The sequence below is a fragment of the Oncorhynchus kisutch genome, linkage group LG30, assembly GCF_002021735.2.
Source record: "Oncorhynchus kisutch isolate 150728-3 linkage group LG30, Okis_V2, whole genome shotgun sequence".
Classification (NCBI taxonomy): Eukaryota; Metazoa; Chordata; class Actinopteri; order Salmoniformes; family Salmonidae; genus Oncorhynchus; species Oncorhynchus kisutch.
The window spans coordinates 27,571,545-27,593,597 of record NC_034203.2 but is presented as its reverse complement, the minus strand read 5'-3'; the positions used below and the strand labels follow the sequence as shown (position 1 = coordinate 27,593,597).

The window sequence follows — 22,053 nt, the reverse complement described above, 5'->3', positions numbered from 1 at the left end:
CCAACAATTGCGATCTTTGTTTAAGAACAAAATTATATATCATTAAAAAAAAACTGAAATAACAGACTATTTGGGGTCTTGTGCCAGCCACCACTTTTCTTTTCCTCGTGTGACGTTGCATTGCAACCATCCAATGAAAGTGCAAAATGCAAACTCCTCTCATTCACTTTATGACAAAGACAACAACACTAAAGCCGTTACGTCATATCCAATGGACGCCGAGTTCAGGTTGAAAAAATTGAATAATATTGCAGGCTAGCCAGACACTTACTTTATTCGCGAAGTCAGTGGTCTATATTTGTGAAAAATATAGATGTTCTATCGCTAATGTCGTTATGATAGTTTCTATTTGAGTGAACATTTTTTATTTCAAATCTTAGGCCGAGGAATGAATTATATTAATCAAGGAAGTCACTAGCTGGTTAGCCAAAAGCGTTAGCTAGCAGCAGTATCTAGCTAGCTCTTTGTTTTGACTGTGATGGTCTGATGATGTTGAATAGCTTGGACAGCTGATGGGTCTCGAGCTAATGTTTATATGAACATGTATATTATGTTTTAATGGGTTGTTAAATAGTATTTCATGTGTAATAACATTACTTCTTCAACGAGGGGAATATACATTTGGTTGTAAACGAACAATAGCAAGTTTACAAGCTAGCTAAACAACGAGGGACTGAGAAGTGGACATGGGCAATTGTCTCAAATCGCCGACGTCCGACGATATATCTCTGCTTCACGAATCCCAGTCTGACAGAGCAAGTTATGGGGAGGCAGACCCAGATTTGGAGCCACCTCCGCCTTACCAGGTCAGACTTTATAGCCACTAATGTTAAAGCTAGAATCCTTAGTTGCTACATTAATTGTTGAACTTATACATTCATCATATAGTTATAACCCCTGATCTTTGAAGAGTATAACTGATAAATGCCTCATGAGCTTAGTTCAACAGTCGTACCCTATCAGAACCCAAAATATTAGCTTGTTTTGTTTGTAAACATTTTAGTAAATTGTAAACAAACACTGTATAGCCTCTAATCATGGATATATTTATAATTTTGATATCGTGGATGGTCAGTCCTTATTGCATCCATAGCTCTGAATTAATTTAAGAGGGGTTCCATTTCTCCAGGCCCATCCCTCAGCATTTTACCAAAACAGAGGCGGGGTAACCACTTTGTTATTGCATCAATTAAGGACCCTAGCTTTAAGTATTGCTATGCGAATTGACAGAATCATGCAAGACCCAGGGGTCAATAGCATCTTTAGAGAATCTGGTCAAATATTTCCTAATTATTTAGCTAGATTAATTATTTTCTTTTATATGATTCCATACCATTACTGACCCATTCATCTAGGTATAGTTTAAAGTTAAATTTTGCTGTCAAATGTATGGTTTTAAAAGCTAGGCTACATCAGATGAGCCACAATAAAATAATTAAAGGGCTGAGCAATAGTGTTGCATTGAAATGATTGTTTTCATAGGTAGGCCTATTTGCAACTGATTGTTGTGGGTCTCAGTTTTCACATATCAATAGTTGAACATGCTCAGTCACACAAAGAGAAAAACACACACAACACTTTTAATGCCCAAACGCTTTTCAATCTCACAAAAGTGTTCTAAACAGGCTTGCCAAGAATGTCCAGACTGGGCAGTTTTTTCCGGCTGCTTTATCCATGGCAGGGTGTGTGTTTTGGCTCGCCACAGCGCAGAACACACAGCGTGATAAACCATTATGATAGACTCCTTCTTTCTCCTTGTTGTATCACACTTTCATGTAGGCCTCACACATGATTCCACCTCAAATCACCCAATACTAGATGGCTGCCTAGTCATACGCTGGCTGCCCAAAAGTAGTGTAATTGTTTATGAATTGGATTTGCCGTGGCAGTGTTTCTGCTACTTTAATTTCCAGGTTCCCTCTGGCAACAACATTGTCAATTGAAACAAATGCAAGACAAACTCTTATAGGCGGGGTGGAACCGATGATGTATGTGTATAAACCCTGGATGACTGACAGGTGGCGCTGTATTGAAGCCACCGCACATCCATCTTGGTATTCCTCAATTATACAAATTATTTTGGAAGATTTAGAAATGCATTTCTTAATGTCTGTATTTGTTTTTGACATGTTTATTCTATTACAGACACTTTAGTTGTTACGGTTTTCTAGTGGTGATGAATGAGAGTCGGACCAAACTGCAGCGTGTCGATTGCGATCCATATTTATTAAACAAAACGTAAACACGACTAAACACTAAACACTACAAAAACAAATAAACGAAAGGAAAACCGAAAACAGCCTATACTTGTGTCAACTAACAAAACAAGGACATCAAGACAAATAGGACAATCACCCACGACAAACTCAAAGAATATGGCTGCCTAAATATGGTTCCCAATCAGAGACAACGATAAGCACCTGCCTCTGATTGAGAATCACTCCAGACAGCCATAGACTTTGCTAGAATACCCCACTAGCTACAATCCCAAATAATTACATACCAAAACCCAAAGACAAAACACACCACAATACAAAAACTCCATGCCACACCCTGGCCTGACCCAATACATGAAGAAAAAACACAAAATACTTAGACCAGGGCGTGACATTAGTGCATACTTTTAAATTATATTATGTGAGCTAAACATTAAAAAGAAAATCAACAAAAATCAACAACAAAAAATCTTTAAAGTATTTATTTTAGATTACTAATGTTACTATCCCCACTACAACAACAGAATAAATACATGTAATTTTGTCCTTGAACCATTTAATTGAAACACTGTCGCCAATATGGCCGACCAGTGGCTTCAAAGCCTTTCAATGGCCAATATATAGCATCAGCAATCTAGGGTTTACAGTTGAAGTGGGAAGTTTAAATACACTTAGGTTGGAGTCATTAAAACTTGTTTTTCAACCAGTCCACAAATTTCTTGTTAACAAACCATAGTTTTGGCAAGTCGGTTAGGACATCTACTTTGTGCATGACACAAGTAATTTTTCCAACAATTGTTCACAGACAGATTATTTCACTGATAATTCACTGTGTCACAATTCCAGTGGGTCAGAAGTTTACATACACTAAGTTGACTGTGCCTTTAAATAGTTTGGAAAATTCCAGAAAATGAGGTCATGGCTTTAGAAGCTTCTGATAGGCTAATTGACATCATTTGAGTCAATTGGAGGTGTTCATGTGGATGTATTTCAAGGCCTACCTTCAAACACAGTGCTTCTTTGCTTGACATCATGGGAAAATCAAAAAAAAAAATGACCTCCACAAGTCTGATTCATCCTTGGGAGCAATTTCCAAACTCCTAAAGGTACCACGTTTATCTGTACAAACAATAGTACACAAGTACAAACACCATGGAACCACGCAGCCGTCATACCGCTCAGGAAGGAGACGCGTTCTGCCTCCTAGAGATGAACGTACTTTGGTGTGAAAAGTCCAATCAATCCCAGAAAAACATCAAATTACCTTGTGAAGATGCTGGAGGAAACAGGTACAAAAGTATCTATATCCACAGTAAAATGTGTCCTATATCGACATAACCTGAAAGGCCGCTCAGCAAGGAACGTTCACTGCTCCAAAACAGCCATAAAAAAGCCAGACTACGGTTTCCAACTGCACATGGGGACAAAGATTGTACTTTTTGGAGAAATGTCCTCTGGTCTGATGAAACAAAAATAGAACTGTTTGGCCATAATGACCATCGTTATGTTTGGAGGAAAAAGGGGGAGGCTTGCAAGGGTGGTAGCATCATGTTGTGGGGGTGCTTTGCTGCAGGACGGACTGGTGCACTACACAAAATAGATGGCATCATGAGGAGGGAACAATTATGTGGATATATTGAAGCAACATCTCAAGACATCAAGTTAAAGTTTGGTCGCAAATGGGTCTTCCAAATGGACAATGACCCCAAGCATACTTCCAAAGTTGTGGCAAAATAGCTTAAGGACAACAAAGTCAAGCTATTGGAGTGGCCATCACAAAGCCTTGACCTCAGTCCTATGGAAAATGTGTGGGCATAACTGAAAAAGCATGGGCGAGCAGGGAGGCCTACAAACCTGACTCTGCTAGGAGGAATGGGCAGAAATTCACCTACCTAACTTATTGTGGGAAGCTTGTGGAAGGCTACCCGAAACGTTTGACCCAAGTTAAACAATTGAAAGGCAATGCTACCAAATACTAATTGAGTCATGTAAACTTCTGACCAACTGGGAATGTGATTAAAGAAATTAAAGCTGAAATAAATGATTATTTATTCTATTATTCTGACATTTCACATTCTTCAAATAAAGTGGTGATCCTAACTGACCTAAGACAGGGAATTTCTACTCTGATTAAATGTCAGGAATTGTGAAAAACTGAGTTTAATTACATTTGGCTAAGGTGTATGTAAACTTCCGACTTCAACTGTATATACGTCATTAGGTAGAACAGCCTTAGGTGGAACAGACCACCCAACCCCGCTTATACAATGGTTGTTGAAACACTGGGTCATGGGAACAGTTCAGTTGAGTTGGCCCATGGATTGACTTTCTGTATGGGTATGTCTTTTTTCCAGGAGGAGGCCCACATGCCGGTGTACCACCCCACCCCTAGCCAGGCCCGCCTGGCCAGCCAGCTGACTGAGGAGGAGCAGGTCCGTATCGCCCAGCGTATCGGCCTCATCCAGCACCTCCCCCGGGGTGTCTACGACGGAGGACGGGACGGCTCCGAGAAGAAAATCAGAGAGTAAGCATCTGTTTACCACTGTTTTTATTGATATCTTAATATTATTAGTTTACCACTGTTTTTATTCTCTGATGTAATATATAAAGGTCATTGTTCATGTGACCTGAGCAGGTAAAGCTCTGGCCCTAGTTGTAGCATGTAACTGTGTATAACATAACTAGTGCCCAGAGTTTTTCCTGGTCAGTTAAAGTGCTGAGGAAAGAATGATCAAAACCACTATTCATACATGTTTTGACCCATTTTCTAGGTGTGTGATATGTATGATGGACTTTGTGTACGGGGACCCCATCCGGTTTCTACCCTGTATGCACATCTACCACATGGACTGTATAGACGACTGGCTGATGAGGTCCTTCACCTGTCCCTCCTGCATGGAGCCTGTGGACGCCGCCCTGCTCTCCACTTACGAGACCAACTGACCACTGACCCTAAATACAACACTACCCCCTTCTGCCGAGCTCTGCCTTGCCACCCCCCCTACAAACACACGCACACATACACACACACTTCCACCAGCCCCAACAAACACACACATGCTGCCCCTTCCCCTCTGCTTTTTACCTTGGGATAAGGAGCAGCACAGTGTCTTGGTCGGTGATGACATATGAGAGAGAGACTATGGAAACACTAGTGATTAACAATGAAAAGACTTGGACCCATCCACCCATCACCTGGAACTGGCTCTGAACTGGAAATGGCTCTGAACTGGTACTGGCTCTGAACTGAGACTGGCTCTGAACTGGGACTGGCTCTGAACTGAGACTGGCTCTGAACTGGAACTGGCTCTGAACTGGAACTGGCTCTGAACTGGTACTGGCTCTGAACTCGGACTGGCTCTGAACTGGGACTGGCTCTGAACTGAGACTGGCTCTGAACTGGAACTGGCTCTGAACTGGGACTGGCTCTGAACTGGGACTGGCTCTGAACTGGGACTGGCTCTGAACTGGAATGGGCTCTGAACTGGAACTGGCTCTGAACTTGAACTGGAACTGGATCAGAATTGGAACTGGTTCAGAACTGGAACTGGCTTTGAACTGGAACTGGTTCAGAACTGGAACTGGCTTTGAACTGGAACTGGCTCTGAACTGGAACTGGCTCTGAATTGGAACTGGTTCAGAACTGGAACTGGCTCTGAACTGGAACTGGAACTGGCTCACAACTGGAACTGGCTCAGAACTGGAACTTGCTCTGAACTGGAACTGTCTCTGAACTGAACCGTCTCTGAACTGAACTGGCTCTGAACTGAACTGGCTCTAAACTGAACTGGCTCTGAACTGAACTTTCTCTGAACTTTCTCTGAACTGGAACTGGCTCTGAACTGGAACTGGCTCTGAACTGGAACTGGCTCTGAACTGGAGCTGGCACTGGAACTGGCTCTGAACTGAACTGGCTCTGAACTGGCTGAGTCATGGTCTGACTCAAAGAAGGCAACATTAGGCAACTGTACATAGGAGGACAAGCAGGCATAATATGTGCGTCTGTGGTGGACTAGATTCCTGAGTCAGCTGTTGAATACAGTACTAGGATTGGGTTGGTGATGTTATGGTCAGATGGGGGAGGGGCTGTTACTGTAGTGATGGCTCACTGCATTTCCACTTGAGCAGGTCTCGGTGGCATCCCATCCCAGCCAATCATTATTCACCATGATTAGTAGCTGGGAATGGGATTAGATCATATTCTGTCATCTGAATTTGGTCACCAAGAGGTATCATAAGATTCCTTTGGAACCCACAGCTGGCAACAACAAGACAATAACATGACTCATCAGTCTTCTAAAGTCTCAAAATCCTGCACTCTGAATATGACTTAGTAATGGCAAAACAGCCCCAGGAAAGCCGGCATGGTGGCGCAATAATGGTTATCTCTCTACGGACTGAAGCGTACCCTGTTTTAGTGTTTCAAAATAAAATAAGTTACAGAGCATAGTCTCCTTTTAGGATTACAACAAAAACAATTATAGTATGCACATACACAGTGCAGAAAGCACCCAAAGTCCATCCTCTATTAGACTATGATATGTTTAATGGAGAAACACATACACTACCGTTCAAAAGTTATGATATGTTTAATGGAGAAACACATACACTACCGTTCAAAAGTTTGGGGTCACTTACAAATGTCCTTGTTGATCAGAAATACAGTGTAGACATGATTAATGTTGTAAATGACTATTGTAGCTGGAAAAGGACGATTTTTAGGCGTACAGAGGCTCTCGTACAATGCTGTGTACTACTCCCTTCACAGAACAGCGCAAACTGGCTCTAACCAGAATAGAAAGAGGAGTGGGAGGCCCCGGTGTACAACTGAACAAGAGGACAAGTACATTAGGGTGTCTAGTTTGAGAAACAGACGCCTCACCAGTCCTCAACTGGTAACTGTCTCATCATCAACAGTGAAGAGGCTACCCTGGGATTCTGATCAATTTGATGTTATTTTAATGGACACATTTTTCTTCTTTTTTTTCGAAAACAAGAACATTTCTAAGTGACCCCAAACTTTTGAACATTAGTGTACATCCGTTACCTTTTGTTTTGTCTTTCCGATTGACCATTCTAAATGGCTCCACTGCCATTCCAAATGGCCTGAAGAAGTGGATGAGCTGTATGTCAATCACCCTGTGTAAGGTTTATAGGTTTTACAATAAGAGGAGTAGCATAGCTGTCAGACAATGTAAAGGGCTCATTTGTGCGTGTGCAGGAGGATCCGTCTAAAAGTTAGGAATGCTTGCACACACGTTAATCTGATCCTAAGATTTGCACTTTACTTATAGGACAATAACGGAAGCATTATATTAATATATATATACCTATAACCTTGCACTTTTCAATATTGTTTCTTTTCGCAGCACAGAAGTTAAGATTGATATTGATAATGCTGTCAATGCTACCATTGGTCACGTATCAAGTTGAAGTAAAGCTCAATAGCTGAATATGTATTCATGAGTTGTGTGATTCAGTAGTGTGCACCTGCTTTGTTTTGCTTGTCTTGATTCTAGTGTGTGTTTTTGTGTGGAAGTGACTGAGTGAAAGGGACAGAGGTTTGCTTTGTCTCGAATGAGACAATATGGAATAGAATAATATTTCTTCCTTTAAGTACTTACTTACCTATATTTTCAATCCCACAGTCATCATTGCACAATTTTCTTTCTTGCTGTAAAAAAAACAAATAAAAAACTAGGCCAGCATTTTCTTTGCTTGTTTATTTTTGTTTGTAGCGAAGTAGCATTGCAGTGAATTATTTCCATTACATTTTGTGTTCATATAATAGTGATACCCTTTTCTGTATTGATGTTTGTGTATCTCCTACCTTTTAGATGTATCGTTTGTCATTGTGTTTGTGGGAGATAAGTATTTCCCATTAGAGTTTACACTGGCCTGAGTATGCATTTGCAAACCTCTGTCCCAAAGATATTTGTAAGAGGGGGAAGATTTCTCTCATGGTTTCACGGTGACATTAAAAGACAACACACGTGTTTCAATTATTAGCTTTGTTTTGCAGTGTTTTTCAGGATTCTGAAAATAAATGTCATCTCCTGTAATCTTGTTTTTTTAAAGGCCAACCATCCCTCATATTGAAGCTGTAAAAAAATGTAAATAAACAAGAAAGCACACATTTGTGTCATGCCTGACTTATTATTGTTCTGAGACTGTAGTATCTTGTTACACCAGGTGTTAGTCAAATGTTACATTTCCCCTTTTATCCTATTAGCACAGTACATACTGTAATTATTTCTGCTTAGATTTGTTGCTGCTATAATCATAGCAATGGTGTTTCAAAGTCTTTTGCCACATACAATATTGCACAAGCCAGGCTTTTATGGTCATCATGATCTGTGCTTTTACAGAAGTCACTAGTTGCGACATGCCTGTTTGTTTCTCAGATTAGACGTTTGACCCAATTAATCAGTATGATCAGCTTAGTTTATCAATGCTGCAATGCAATCGCCTGACCAGCTTAGACTAGTGGGGCTAATGCCATGGTACGGAGGCAAGATTACGTTAGGCAACATTGTACAAAACATGGGCTCGGTCAAACAAATTACTAGTTGCAACATCCTAACTTGTTTGTTCTTTTTCTTGAAGCTAAATACACCTAATCTGATTTTCTTTGGCAACATAACTAATCTTTGTAGCCATTTCACTAGTAGTGACACTCAGTATGCTCAGCGCTTTTGGTGCAAAGCCTCATAATGTATTCAGATCCTTTTTTCACGATGGAGCAATGGTCACTGAAGGTTACTCAGAGGAGGAAGGGGAGGACCATCCTCAGTGAATTTGATGAATATAAAAATAGTGAAACATTTAAAAGGTTATCATTTTTAGATACAAATATACTAAATATATTCATGTCACCAAATAATTGATTAAAACACACTGTTTTGCAATAAAGGTCTACAGTAGCCTCAACAGCACTCTGTAGGGTAGCACCATGATGTAGTCGGAGGTCAGCTAGTTTCCCTCCTCCTCTGGGTACATTGACTTCAATACAAAACCTAGGAGGCTCATGGTTCTCACCCCCTTCCATAGACTTACACAGTAATTATGACAACTTCCGGAGGACGTCCACCAACCCATCAGAGCTCTTGCAGCATGAACATGTTGTCCACCCAAAGGATCAGAGAATGAATCTAGTGCTGAAACCATAAGCTACAGCTAGCTAGCACTGCAGTGCATAAAATGTGCTGAGTAGATGACTCAAAGAAAGACAAAGACAACAGTTGAACAGTTATGAAACAAATTAATTTCTTCAAAAATGAAGGAGAAACAAGAAAGAGCCAGCTGTTTCTTGTTGTATTTCTTTTTTTCACTTTAACTTTCACTTACTTAGCTACCGAATGCAGCTAGCTAGTTTAGCCTACTCAAACACCCAGCTCAAACAGAAAGGGATGCTATGTTAGCAAGCTGGCGATGGCTATCCAACACTGGAACTCTTCCAAGTCAAGGTAAGCTTTTGGTTTTATTAATTTATTGCCACCTGGGCCCGCTTGCTGGCTGACTACAATGTACTGCATGATTGTAGCGGGTTTACTAACCCGTTAGTTCTAGTAGCTATGTTGACTATGTTGTCAGCTAATATGGTGACAATTATGTAGGCCTTGTATAGCAGTTGGTGGTTATGTATGAAGGTTTGGCTTGAAAAGTTATTTTGCCTGGTCACAAGACAGCTGATGTGCTGTGCACTAAAGTCCACAAGTGAAGGTGAAAGGAGGAGAGTGTAGATACGAGAAGGAATTATACTGTACATCAAGAAAAGTGATAATACTGTTTGTATGTGGCCACTATGAACATGAACTGTGTTTGAGTGTGATCAGGGGTGTATTCATTCAGCCATTTCTTTAACGGAAGCAAACGGAACGGGGATAAACATACCTGTCCAATAGATACTCTTGTTTGCAACTGTTAGACTAATGATTACACCCTAGATCAGATAGAGATGCAGGCAAGAGCGTGCAAGGCGGTATTAAATGTGTCATCTTGATTTCTTACATTTTTCTCTCGACCTGTGCACCTACATTGTAAACTAGGTTGTAGCAACCTCATGATGGATATAGGGAAAATGTGAGTATCATGTATTAACCTAACCCTATGTCACATTGAGCTGGGTGAATGGAATATCAATGACAGTCATCCAATATGCTGTAATAGAAATAAGGCCATGCTCATAAAAATCCTCCCTCATCTTAAACGGCACCGACCACCACTGATTAACATGGAGCGGAGGGACTTTCTCCTGGATTCAATCAGATCAAGAGTTAACCAGCATTAGCAGACACCGACATAGCGGGTATTTTGGCTGTGTCAGAGGTGGAACTGTTGGACCCTTCAAATCGGTGAGCAGCTGCTCTTGAGATCATTGCCACAAAGCCACACTGTCCCAGAAGGACAGAAGGAGAAAGTGTAGGCTGTATAGAAATAAATGTAAAAATCATCACACTAATTAGAGTTTCTATCATCCTAATGGAGGTGTAGATTACATCTCACATTCCAGTGTTCAAACTTGCAAACAATGCTGCATGGGATTTATGTTAATGTGCCTCTGTGCAGCCAATGGCAATGTCCGCTTTGTGAGCCATTTGTGGATTTCACAGCTCTAATGCAGTTCCACCTTCGACTCCGCCAAAACAACCGCTATACAGATGACATGGAGCAGATGGACTTTATTGTTGTCCTTCGGGACTAGTTCTTTCATGTATATACCTGTACTACGTGTGCATCTAGGATTTATTTTAATTTTTATACACTATAGAATAGTCAAATTATTAGTTACACACAACATTCAACTTTCTTTCCCAAAATAACAGACATACAATAAAAAGGCCAGTATATTGATTATATTTTAATTATTCCAACCCTGAAGTACTCAAGAGACATGGTACTGTGAACAAACTCATTGATTTCCAGCACTGACACAACAATTGTATTAACCAATCAGGGTGTCGTGACTGAGAGGCCGCTGATGTTGTTATGCTGTGGGCCCACTGAGAAATAATTGTAGGAAACCTACTTATGCCCTGATACCAGCAGGTTCTATTCATACCACGAAATGGTACATTTTCATCCAAATGGACGCCCAACCATACTGAATCGTAGGTGGCAGAAAGTTAAATGACTTAAATCATGATGGAAGATGATTAGATACTTGCCTCGTTTTTGCTGACACAACAAGCCAAGTTATTTGTAGCCTATACTTTGTCATTGTTTATTTGTTTGTTCTATTGCTGAGGGAAATGTGATGCTTAGTATGAATACCCTGGAATGGTGACTACTAGTCTTTGTGCCTGGAGGATTATTGAAATGTTATTTCTTGTACATTCCGTGGAAGGTGACGGGTATAGGGCAGTCCACCTCTGCCCTGGCGATCTCCGACATGTCCTTGGCGTTGAGGATCAGCATGTACCCTGACTTCTGGGCCCCGGGGGATACTACAACGGTCAACAGAACTCCTGTGGGTCATTGGAAAAACACACGGTTTGTTAGAAAAACACAGTGCCCAACATATTGTAACTGTAACCCATCTTTTTATGAATTATGCTGAGTACATTTTTCTACTAAATTTAAGTACCTTGTCCCTGGATAAATAGCTAAAGGGCTCTAATCAATCCGCATTGCGGAAGTTCAGTTTTACAGCGTGATTGAAATTTAAAGGCAATGTTCCTGCTTTAGAGGAGACTGCATTCACAATAAACACTGCATATGTCAGCTCAATTGCAAATGACCTCAATTTATATTGCGGATTGAATAGAGCCCAATGTCTCTTAAACTCTCTTCTAAACACTAACACAAACACAATACTATGTATCAGTGTTTGCCCTGCACCATGCCTGTAACAGTGACAGTATAGTACACTAAGAGTAGAGTACAATACTGAACATACCATCATCCTCATCCACGCCATCGGGGGTCTGCACAAAGAGAGGCTCTGAGGGGTAGGAGTCCGGCTCCTGCCACACCCAGGTCTCCTTGGTCTTCACGTTCAGCTTGATGATCTACAGCCGCATAGAGATTCCTCAAGGTCTAACATACACATCTTGGTCTTCACATTCAACTTGATGATATACAACCACATATAGACAGAAACTCATGGCCACTCACGTAACATGCTATGACCTCTGCCATTCACTTCTCAGAGTTTGAAGATAGATTTGTGGCAAACAACAAGACTACTCACCCTGTCAGGAATGAAGTGGTTGAGGCCCAGGGCATAGGCATATGAGTAGTTCTTCCCACCATGCTTCTCATAGTTGATCTGAGGAAACTCAAAGGCTTGGCGGGGACCAGAGAACAGCACCTCAGGCTCCAGCCAGATGGTCCCGTCAGTACGCATCACTGCTGTGGCAGTGGTGTACGGCAGGCATATCAGGTTCTTTCCCTGCTCCTCCTGAAACACACAATCAGTATGAAAGAAAGTTTGAATAAGATGCAGATATACAGTGCATTCGAAAAGTATTCAGACCTGTTGACTTTTTCCACATTTCGTTACGTTACAGCCTTATTCTAAAATGAATTGTATTTATTTTTTTCCTCATCAATCTTCACACAATACCCCATAATGACAAAGTGAAAACAGGTATTTAGAAATGTTTGCAAATTAAGATTTTATTTTGAAGAGAAATACCATATTTACATAAGAATTCAGACCCTTTGCTATAGAGACTCGATATTGAGCTCAGGTACCAAAACGGGAACCTAAAAATGTTTGCAGCATTAAAGGTCTCCAAGAACACAGTGTCCACCATCATTCTTAAATGGAAGAAGTTTGGAACCACCAAGACTCTTCCTAGAGCTGGCCGCCCGGCCAAACTGAGCAATCGGAGGAGAAGGGCCATGGGCAGGGAGGTGACCAAGAACCCGATGGTCACTCTGACAGAGCTCCAGAGTTCCTCTGTGGAGATGGGATAAACTTCCAGAAGGGCAACCATCACTGCAGCACCCCACCAATCAGGCCTTTATGGTAGTGCGGACGGAAGCCACATGACAGCCCGTTTGGAGTTTGCCAAAAGGCACCTAAAGACGCCGACAAGATTCTCTGGTCTGATGAAACGAAGATGGAACTCTTTGGCCTGAATGCCAAGCGTCACGTCTGATGGAAACCTGGGACTATCCCTATGAAGAAGCATGGTGGTGGCAGCATCATGCTGTGGGGATGTTTTTCAACGGCAGGGATTGGGAGACTATTCAGTATCGAGGGAAAGATGAACAGAGCAATGTACAGAGAGATCATTCATGAAAAGCACTCTGGAGCAGGTTAGGAACTCAGACTGGGGCGAAGGTTCACCTTCCACCAGGACAATGACCCTGAGCACACAGCCAAGACAACACAGGAGTGGCTTCGGGACAAGTCTCTGAATGTCCTTGAGTGGCCCAGCCAGAGCCCGGACTTGAACCTGATCAAACATTGCTGGAGAGACCTGAAAATACCTGTGCAGAGACACTCCCCATCCAACCTGATCTTGAGAGGATCTGCAGAGAAGAATGGAAGAAACTCCCCAAATACAGGTGTGCCAAGCTTGTAGCGTCATACCCCAAAAGACGCGAGGCTCTAATCGCTGCCAAAGGTGCTTTATCAAAGTACTAAGTAAAGGGTCTGAATAGTTATTTAATGTGATATTTCAGTTTTGTATTTTTAATACATTTCTAAAAACCAGTTTTAGCTTTGTCATTATGGGTTATTGTGTGTAGATTGATGAGGGGGGGGGAAATGATTTGATCAATTTTAGAATAAGTCTGTAACGTAACAAAATGTGGAAAAAGTCAAGGGGTCTGAATACTTTCTGAGTGCACTGAACACGTTGCGATCCAAAATAAAATAAATACAAGGTGACACATATGCACTTTATTGTCTAAACATTAAGAAATAATATGTAGATGAAATGTCAACTAAAAAAAAATATTTTTAAAGAGAAGGAAATGACTTACCCTGTGGATGTCCAGTGGGATGACGTATCTCCTGACCTCTGGCTGAGGTGCCATCATGGCTGCCTTCTTCACCTCCTCCCAGTTGGAGCGCAGGTTGGCCAGCCAAAGGTAATTATACACAAACTCAAACCTACCAGGAAATGAATGAGAATGAGTTTCCTAATCCTTTAAACAGACCGTGTTTAAAGACCAAGGGCTAGGATTCATTAATCAATTATTCTGAAAAAGGACATTGCTAAGGCAATTCACTTCAAATGAATGCCACCCCTGAGATCCCTCAGTCCACAATTGATCCAGTCACTTACATCTGCCACTGTATTGACATTGCTATCTTATGAGAGAGACCATTTTTAGCTGTTCCGTTACCCTTTCCATGTACACACGTCAGCCACGATGAAACCATTGTCCTCATAAGTGTTGATGTGATGGAACAGGTTGATGGGAGCGGCCCTGAACTTATGGTCAATGTATTCTCCTTGTCCTCCTCCAATGTCCTTTCTGGCGATGTGGAACAATGTCTGTGAAATGTATGTTAAAAAGTTTATTAGGTTTGACAATAATGTCTGTTATGCTTATGTCTGTTGTGACTGCACACGTGTGATTTGGTTCTCGGTGTCGAGACTAGGTATGATGTTACTGTACATAATTGTCCTGTATAGAAATGTGTCACTTTAAACTAAAATCTACTGAGTGTTTGCCTCCTTACCCCGAGAACCTCGTTGGACTCGAAGCAGTCCATGTAGTTGGAGCCTCGGATGCTCCAGGCACTGAGGAACTTCAGCAGGTTGATTTTCACAGGGGTCTCCACAAAGACAAAGTAGTTCTCCGACATGCCAAAGCTAAAAAGGTGATATGTAGACCATTTAAGTTGGCATGCATTGTAAGTTGTTATATGGCTTAGTCAAATAACACAGAAGGAGGCATGTCCATGATCGACTCCTTGCTGTTTTGGGGACCTCAAGTTCAACTATGAACATGATGGATTTGTTATTATGACCCACCTGTGCACATAGGAGGGCTTGAACCTCTCGGCACTGGGGAACTGCACCACAACCTTGGACTTTTCAATGGGGTCTGACTTGTCTGAGGAGAGAACACAAGATGCAATCAGGGCAGAAGCCTTCAGATTGCCTTACTACTACATGTTATCCTATCCAGAACAAGTTAAGTACATGTTACCTACATTTTATAGTTTAATAGTTGGAACACGTGCATTAATTCTGAATGAATATCTTTCATTTTATTTTCTTGAATCAATTGGGACACAAGCCCAACCTTTCTGAGTGGGTGGGATTCTGACAACGTTGTAGGCCAGCGATGCTCCTTTCCCCATGCAGTTTCCGATGTTGAACACTGTTCCGTCTCTCTCAATGTGTGGGTGGGCTGTCACTCCATTGATGTTGACGTAGTTGCACAAGTCCACCTGAGGAGAAGTGAAGTCATAGTGTTATTCATGCGTTATTCATTATTATGTTATACATTATGCATGTGTTCTAACTATTAATGAGAAGTGAGACTTCCATTTTGTTCTGTTTTTTTAAAGTCAAAGCATACACTGTGGTTTCTGGTACAGTATATTGTGAATACTGTAATGAAGGGGGGTGGATGTTCAGCCTGGGGGAAAAGAGGAGAGTAAAACCTTCTTCAGTGTATCCAGCGTGTCAGTGTTGACTTTAGTGATGTAATTGGTTTCTGTGACGGCGTAGTAATCTTCACCAATGGGGTAAACGTTCACCAGACAATTGTCTGTCACCTCAACACCCTTGAAGTAAGTGAAAAACCTGCACAGAGAAACACACACCCACACACCAGTTTTAAAATTGATCCAACAGTCATCATTAAAACCACGATCAAGGCAACGGCAGTCAAAATATACACAATGATTGATATGAAGGATCAGATATACAGTGCCTTCAGAAAGTATTCAACCCCTTGACTTATCCACATTTTGTTGTGTTACAGCCTGAATTCAAAATGTCTGACATTTAGATTGTGTGTCACTGACACACAATACCCCATAATGTCAAGGTGGAATTATGTTTTTAGAAAGTCATAAAAAATGTAAAGCTGAAATGTCTTGAGTCAATAAGTATTTAACCCATTTGTATGTCAAACCTAAATAAGTTCAGGAGTAAAAATGTGCTGAACAAGTCATATAATGTATTGCGTGGACTCACTCTGTGTGTAATAATACTGTTTAACATTATTTTTTAATGACTACATCATATCTGTAGCCCTCAAATACAATTATCTGTAAGGTCCTTCAGTCAAGCATTGAATTTCATACACAGATTCAACCACAAAGACCAGGGAGGTTTTCCAATGCCCCTAAAGAAGGGCCCCTATTGGTAGAATAAAAATATCAATAAAAGCAGACATTGCTTATACGTTGGATGGTGTATCAATAAATCAGTTACAGAGTTTAATGGCTGAAATATTTTTGGCAAGACTTGTCTGTCTAGCAATTATAAACAACAAACTTGACAGAGCTTGAAGAATTCAAAAATAATCATGTGCAAATATTGTACAATCCAGGTGTGCAAAGCTCTTAGAAACTCACCCAGAAAGACTCACAGTTGTAATTGCTGCTACAGGTGATTCTAACATGTAAATTAGATATTTCTGTATTTCATTTTCAATAAACTTGGCAAAGTTTCTAAAAACATGTTTTCACTTTGTCATTATGGGGGTATTGTGTGTATATGGGTGGAAAAAAATATACATGTAATATTAATACATTTTGAATTCAGGCTGTAACAACAAAATGTGGAATAAGTGAAGGGGTATGAATACTTCTGAAGGCATTATATGGCAAGCAAATATAACCATTTACAGGATATGGGGCGGCAGGTAGCCTTGTGGTTAGAGCGTTGAGCCAGTAACCGAAAGGTTGCTAGATTGAATCCCCAAGTTGACAAGGTAAAAATCTGTATTTCTGTCCCTGAACAAGGCAGTTAACCCACTATTCTTAGGCCGTCGTTGTGAATAAGAATTTGTTCTTAACTGACTTGTCAAGTTAAATAAACAAAAAAAATATGTTGCAGGTTGATGTTTATTGGGATGAATATTGTCCTGGAGGAAGGGCTGAGAAATGTCCACTAGATAGGACAGCTGCATTGTCAAATTGCCTATTTATTGTTAAAAAAACGTTGGTCTTAATTTAAGGTTAGGGTTAGGCATAAGATTAGCAGTGTGGTTAGGCTTAGGTTTAAAATCACATTGTATGACTTTGTGGCTGTGCCAGCGATTGACTACCCTACAGGTCTGCCTCCAACCTGCGGCTATGTTATTCATCTGATGAGGTTAGCTACCAACCTGGAGAAGATGTTTTTGCAGGGATCTGGGTAGGCGAAGGTGCCAAATTCAGTGATCACCACACGCTTTTCTGTAATGGCACGCACATAGGCATCTGTCTTAACATACCTAAAGGATAAAGATAGAGATGGGTATCAAATCCATTAGGTTAATTAGACTCAAAGGCAATGTAACCACTGATCTCTAACAGATATTATTCATCCATTCATACTTGTTGAAGTAGGTGACTTGGCCATTTTTGAAGTCGAATTTGTGCATGAGGGCCTGGCCATCGAAGAGGTGGTAGAAAGGCTCATCTCCAACCTCAAACAGGCCAGGGCCCAGACGAAGAAGACTTCCCTTCAGAAATGAAGGAATCCTACCTGTAGATATGAGAGAAAAGAGCTTTGTCAAACAATTGATCAATGAACTGTTCAATGTGATTTTATCTAGAGCAGGTAACAGGAATATTAGGGGATGTTTCTCATAGATACAGTACTGTTTTCACATGAATTTCCAAGATGGCAGTGATTTATTTGTGTTCTCATTTTAGGATGGTGGATTTTTAGGATTGAAGGTACCAGAAATCTACACTATATATACAAAAGTATGTGGACATCCCTTTAAGTAAGTGGATTTGGCTATTTTAGCTGCACCTGTTGCTGACAGGTGTATAAAATCAGGCACACAGCCATGCAATCTCCATAGACAAACATTGGCAGTAGAATGGCCTTACTGAAGAGCTCAGTGACTTTCAACGTGGCACCGTCATAGGATGCCACTTTTCCAACAAGTCAGTTAGCAACATTTTTGCCCTGCTAGAGCTGCCCTGGTCAACTGTAAGTGCTGTTATTGTGAAGTGGAAACGTCTAGGAGCAACAACAGCTCAGCTGCGAAGTGGTAGAACGTACAAGCTCAACGAACGGGACCGCGGAGTGAAGCGCGTCTGTCCTCGGTTACAACATTCACTACCGAGTTCCAAACTGACTCTGAAAGCAACATCAGCAGAATAACTGTTCGTCGGGAGATTCTGGAAATGGGTTTCCAGGGCCAATCAGCCACACACAAGCCTAAGAACAACATGCGCAATGCCAAACGTCGGCTGGAGTGGTGTAAACCTCCCACCATTGGACACTGGAGCAGTGGAAATGCATTATTTGGAGTGATGAATCACGCTTCACCATCTGGCAGTCCGGCGGACTAATCTGGGTTTGGCAGATGCCAGAAGAACACTACCTGCCCAAATGCATAGTGGCAACTGTAAAGTTTGGTGGAGGATTAATGGTCTGGGGCTGTTTTTCATGGATTGGGCTGGGCCCTTTAGTTCCAGTGATGGGAAATCTTAATGCTACAGCCAGTGGTGGAAAAAGTATCAAGTTGTCATACTTGAGTAAAAGTAAAGATACCTTAATAGAAAATTGAATAGAAAATGACTCAAGTAAAAGTGAAATTCACCCAGTAAAATACTACTTGAGTAAAAGTCTAAAGGTATTTGGCTTTAAATATTCTTAAGCATCAAAAGTAAATGTAATTGCTAAAATGTCCTTAAGTATCAAGTAAATTACTGGGAGTTTATACTTAAGTACTTTACACCACTGGCTACAGCATACAATGACATTCTAGACCATTCTGTGCTTCCAACTTTGTGGCAACAGTTTGCGGAAGGCCCTTTCCTGTTTCAGCATGACAATGCCCCTGTGCACAAAGCGAGGTCCATACAGAAATGGTTTGTTGAGATTGGTGTGGAAGAACTTGACTGTCCTGCACAGAGCCCTGACCTCAACCCAATAGAACACCTTTGGGATGAATTAGAACGGCGACTGCGAGCCAAGCCTAATCACCCCCAAAATCAGTGCCCAACCACACTAATGCTCTTGTGGCTGAATGGAAGCAAGACCCCAGAGCAATGTTCCAACATCTAGTGGAAAGCCTTCCCAGAAGATTGGAGGCTGTTATAGCAGCAAAGGGCTGACCAACTCCATATGAATGCCCATGATTTTAGAATGAGATGTTCAATGAGCAGGTGTCCACATACTTTGGTCATGTAGTGTAGTAAAATTAATTAACATAACCTGCTTCATATGACCAAATAAATATGTAGTTAACAAACCTGTAACTGTTGCAGGGACAGGCTCTGATAACTCCTCTACTGTCTCAAAGATCTTCTTGTAGCCACCAGCAGGGTGCTCAAATCTGGTTTTGTGAAGGAAAGAAATGTAAGTAACTGAAGCCCAGGTGCTCTCCAACCCTGTTCCTGAAGAGCTACCCTTCTGTAGGTTTTCAATCCAACCCCAGTTGTAACTAACCTGTTCAGGTAATCAACCAGCTAGTTATTAGAACCAGGTACACTAGATTAGGGTTCAAGTGAAAACCTACAGGAGTGTAGCTCTTTGGGAATAGGTAAGGAGGAATTTCTCAAACATAATTCAAAATGCATACATTCATACATATTTTCTCTTTATTGAGTAAAGCAACACACATTATTCCAAATAAAATTGGTCTACTTGCATGTTAGATTTTTCAAAGTTGACATTTTCCACTTTATCCCTATGGTTGACCCTTGACAGCGTGAGAGTTCAGACATGAATTCAGACTTAAATAAATGAACCATCACTCACCGGCTGACCATGGTTCCTCCTTGTTGTGGGAGCACAGAGACACACACTCACTCACATACAGGTGGCTTCAGATCACTTCTGAACTGGAAGTCTTGGCACTCCCAGTGGGTTTAGCGTCTTTATACATCGAGCCCCTCTCTCTTTCTCGACCCTGAGTGGCTGTAACCTTTCTCTTGACCAATCAGGTTGCATCGTGAGAAAGAATACCATTGTGCCAATATCCTTAGCTTGGTTGCACAATGGTGGCCCTCTAAAACCGGATTTATTTTGCCTGAATATTTCACAAAATCAATAGGCCTGTGTTTGCCTGGCAAATGTGTTGCAATAACATAAAATGTGATTGTTCAATCATTTATATATTTACCAAACCACAGTAGCAGGGAGAGCCTATAGATAGATACATTTCATGGCATTTCACTAAATTTAATGTAATTATTTTCTACTTTCCTGTAGACTACATTTTGTAACTGGGATAGATTTACCTTACCCTCCTGCTCAATTGACTATTTGGCAGAACATTAACAATAGTCAAAAGGCACCAATTTCAAATGGGCCTTATGCTCTTGACTTGTATATATGCATGAGTGATTCAGAGTTACTGTGTAAATGCTTATCTCGGCTGAGTATTGCTTATTTAAATGTACATTTCTTACGGAGTAATACAGTACTTTGTGTACATTGGGGTCTATAAATGTTAAGTCCCCTATGTATGGGACTTTGAGCGGGTCTGGACTCGTTCTGACCGTCATTTTTGTGTACAGAGCACTTGTTGAATGACACAACATCAATTGCTGTGCACTCCGTGAAAGCTCTGGTTGTCCCGCTTCACATGTCACTCTCCGCTCTTGTCTAAAATGCAGTATGTGAAATCTGACACCTTATTTGCATAGGGAGCTACACATCACATTTTCTGGGTGTCAATTATGAACCCCCCCCCACACACACACACACTTCTGTTGAATAGGAGAAAGAAATATTTAATATTTGTATCATATTTGTACTGTGTACTTGAGCTTGTGTCTTCAAAAGTGACTACCAGAAAGGTGATATTTTAATATTTTTGACAGGATAAGTATAAATAAAATCAAATGTATTTATATAGCCCTTCGTACATCAGCTGATATCTCAAAGTGCTGTACAGAAACCCAGCCTAAAACCCCAAACAGCAAGCAATGCAGGTGTAGAAGCACGGTGGCTAGAAAAAACTCCCTAGAAAGGCCAAAACATAGGAAGAAACCTAGAGAGGAACCAGGCTATGTGGGGTGGCCAGTCCTCTTCTGGCTGTGCCGGGTGGAGATTATAACAGAACATGGCCAAGATGTTCAAATGTTCATAAATGACCAGCATGGTCAAATAATAATAATCACAGGCAGAACAGTTGAAACTGGAGCAGCAGCATGGCCAGGTGGACTGGGGACAGCAAGGAGTCATCATGTCAGGTAGTCCTGAGGCATGGTCCTAGGGCTCAGGTCCTCTGAGAGAGAGAAAAAAAGAGAGAAAGAGAGAGAGCATACTTAAATTCACACAGGACACCGGATAGGACAGGAGAAGTACTCCAGATATAACAAACTGACCCTAGCCCCCGACACATAACTACTGCAGCATAAATACTGGAGGCTGAGACAGGAGGGGTCAAGAGACACTGTGGCCCCATCCGATGACACCACCGGACAGGGCCAAACAGGAAGGATATAACCGCACCCACTTTGCCAAAGCACAGCCCCCACACCACTAGAGGGATATCTTCAACCACCAACTTACCATCCTGAGACAAGGCCGAGTATAGCCCACAAAGATCTCCGCCACGGCACAACCCAAGGGGGGGTGCCAACCCAGACAGGAAGATCACATCAGTGACTCAACCCACTCAAGTGACACACCCCTCCTAGGGACGGTATGAAAGAGCCCTAGTAAGCCAGTGACTCAGCCCCCGTAATAGGGTTAGAGGCAGAGAATCCCAGTGGAAAGAGGGGAACAGGCCAGGC

The 22,053-nt window shown here is 41.4% G+C and overlaps 2 protein-coding genes across 2 annotated transcripts; one reads left to right on the top strand and one right to left on the bottom strand.

Moving 5' to 3' along the window:
* Positions 1–207: 207 nt before the first annotated feature.
* Positions 208–8,352, top strand: LOC109874677 (RING finger protein 11-like). Its single transcript, XM_020466704.2, has 3 exons — positions 208–806; positions 4,571–4,740; positions 4,988–8,352. The coding sequence occupies exons 1-3, from the start codon at positions 687–689 to the stop codon at positions 5,157–5,159; spliced, it is 462 nt and encodes a 153-aa protein (XP_020322293.1). The 5' UTR covers positions 208–686; the 3' UTR covers positions 5,160–8,352.
* Positions 8,353–11,056: 2,704 nt separating this feature from the next.
* Positions 11,057–20,181, bottom strand: rpe65a (retinoid isomerohydrolase RPE65 a). The gene is made up of 13 exons (XM_020466703.2): positions 20,069–20,181; positions 19,561–19,643; positions 17,683–17,833; positions 17,472–17,579; positions 15,796–15,937; positions 15,432–15,579; positions 15,158–15,239; positions 14,863–14,995; positions 14,523–14,674; positions 14,157–14,286; positions 12,409–12,618; positions 12,115–12,226; positions 11,057–11,683 (listed from the first exon to the last, which is right to left on the bottom strand). Exons 1-13 carry the CDS (start codon positions 20,077–20,079, stop codon positions 11,538–11,540), a joined length of 1,608 nt encoding a protein of 535 aa, XP_020322292.1. The 5' UTR covers positions 20,080–20,181; the 3' UTR covers positions 11,057–11,537.
* Positions 20,182–22,053: the final 1,872 nt, after the last annotated feature.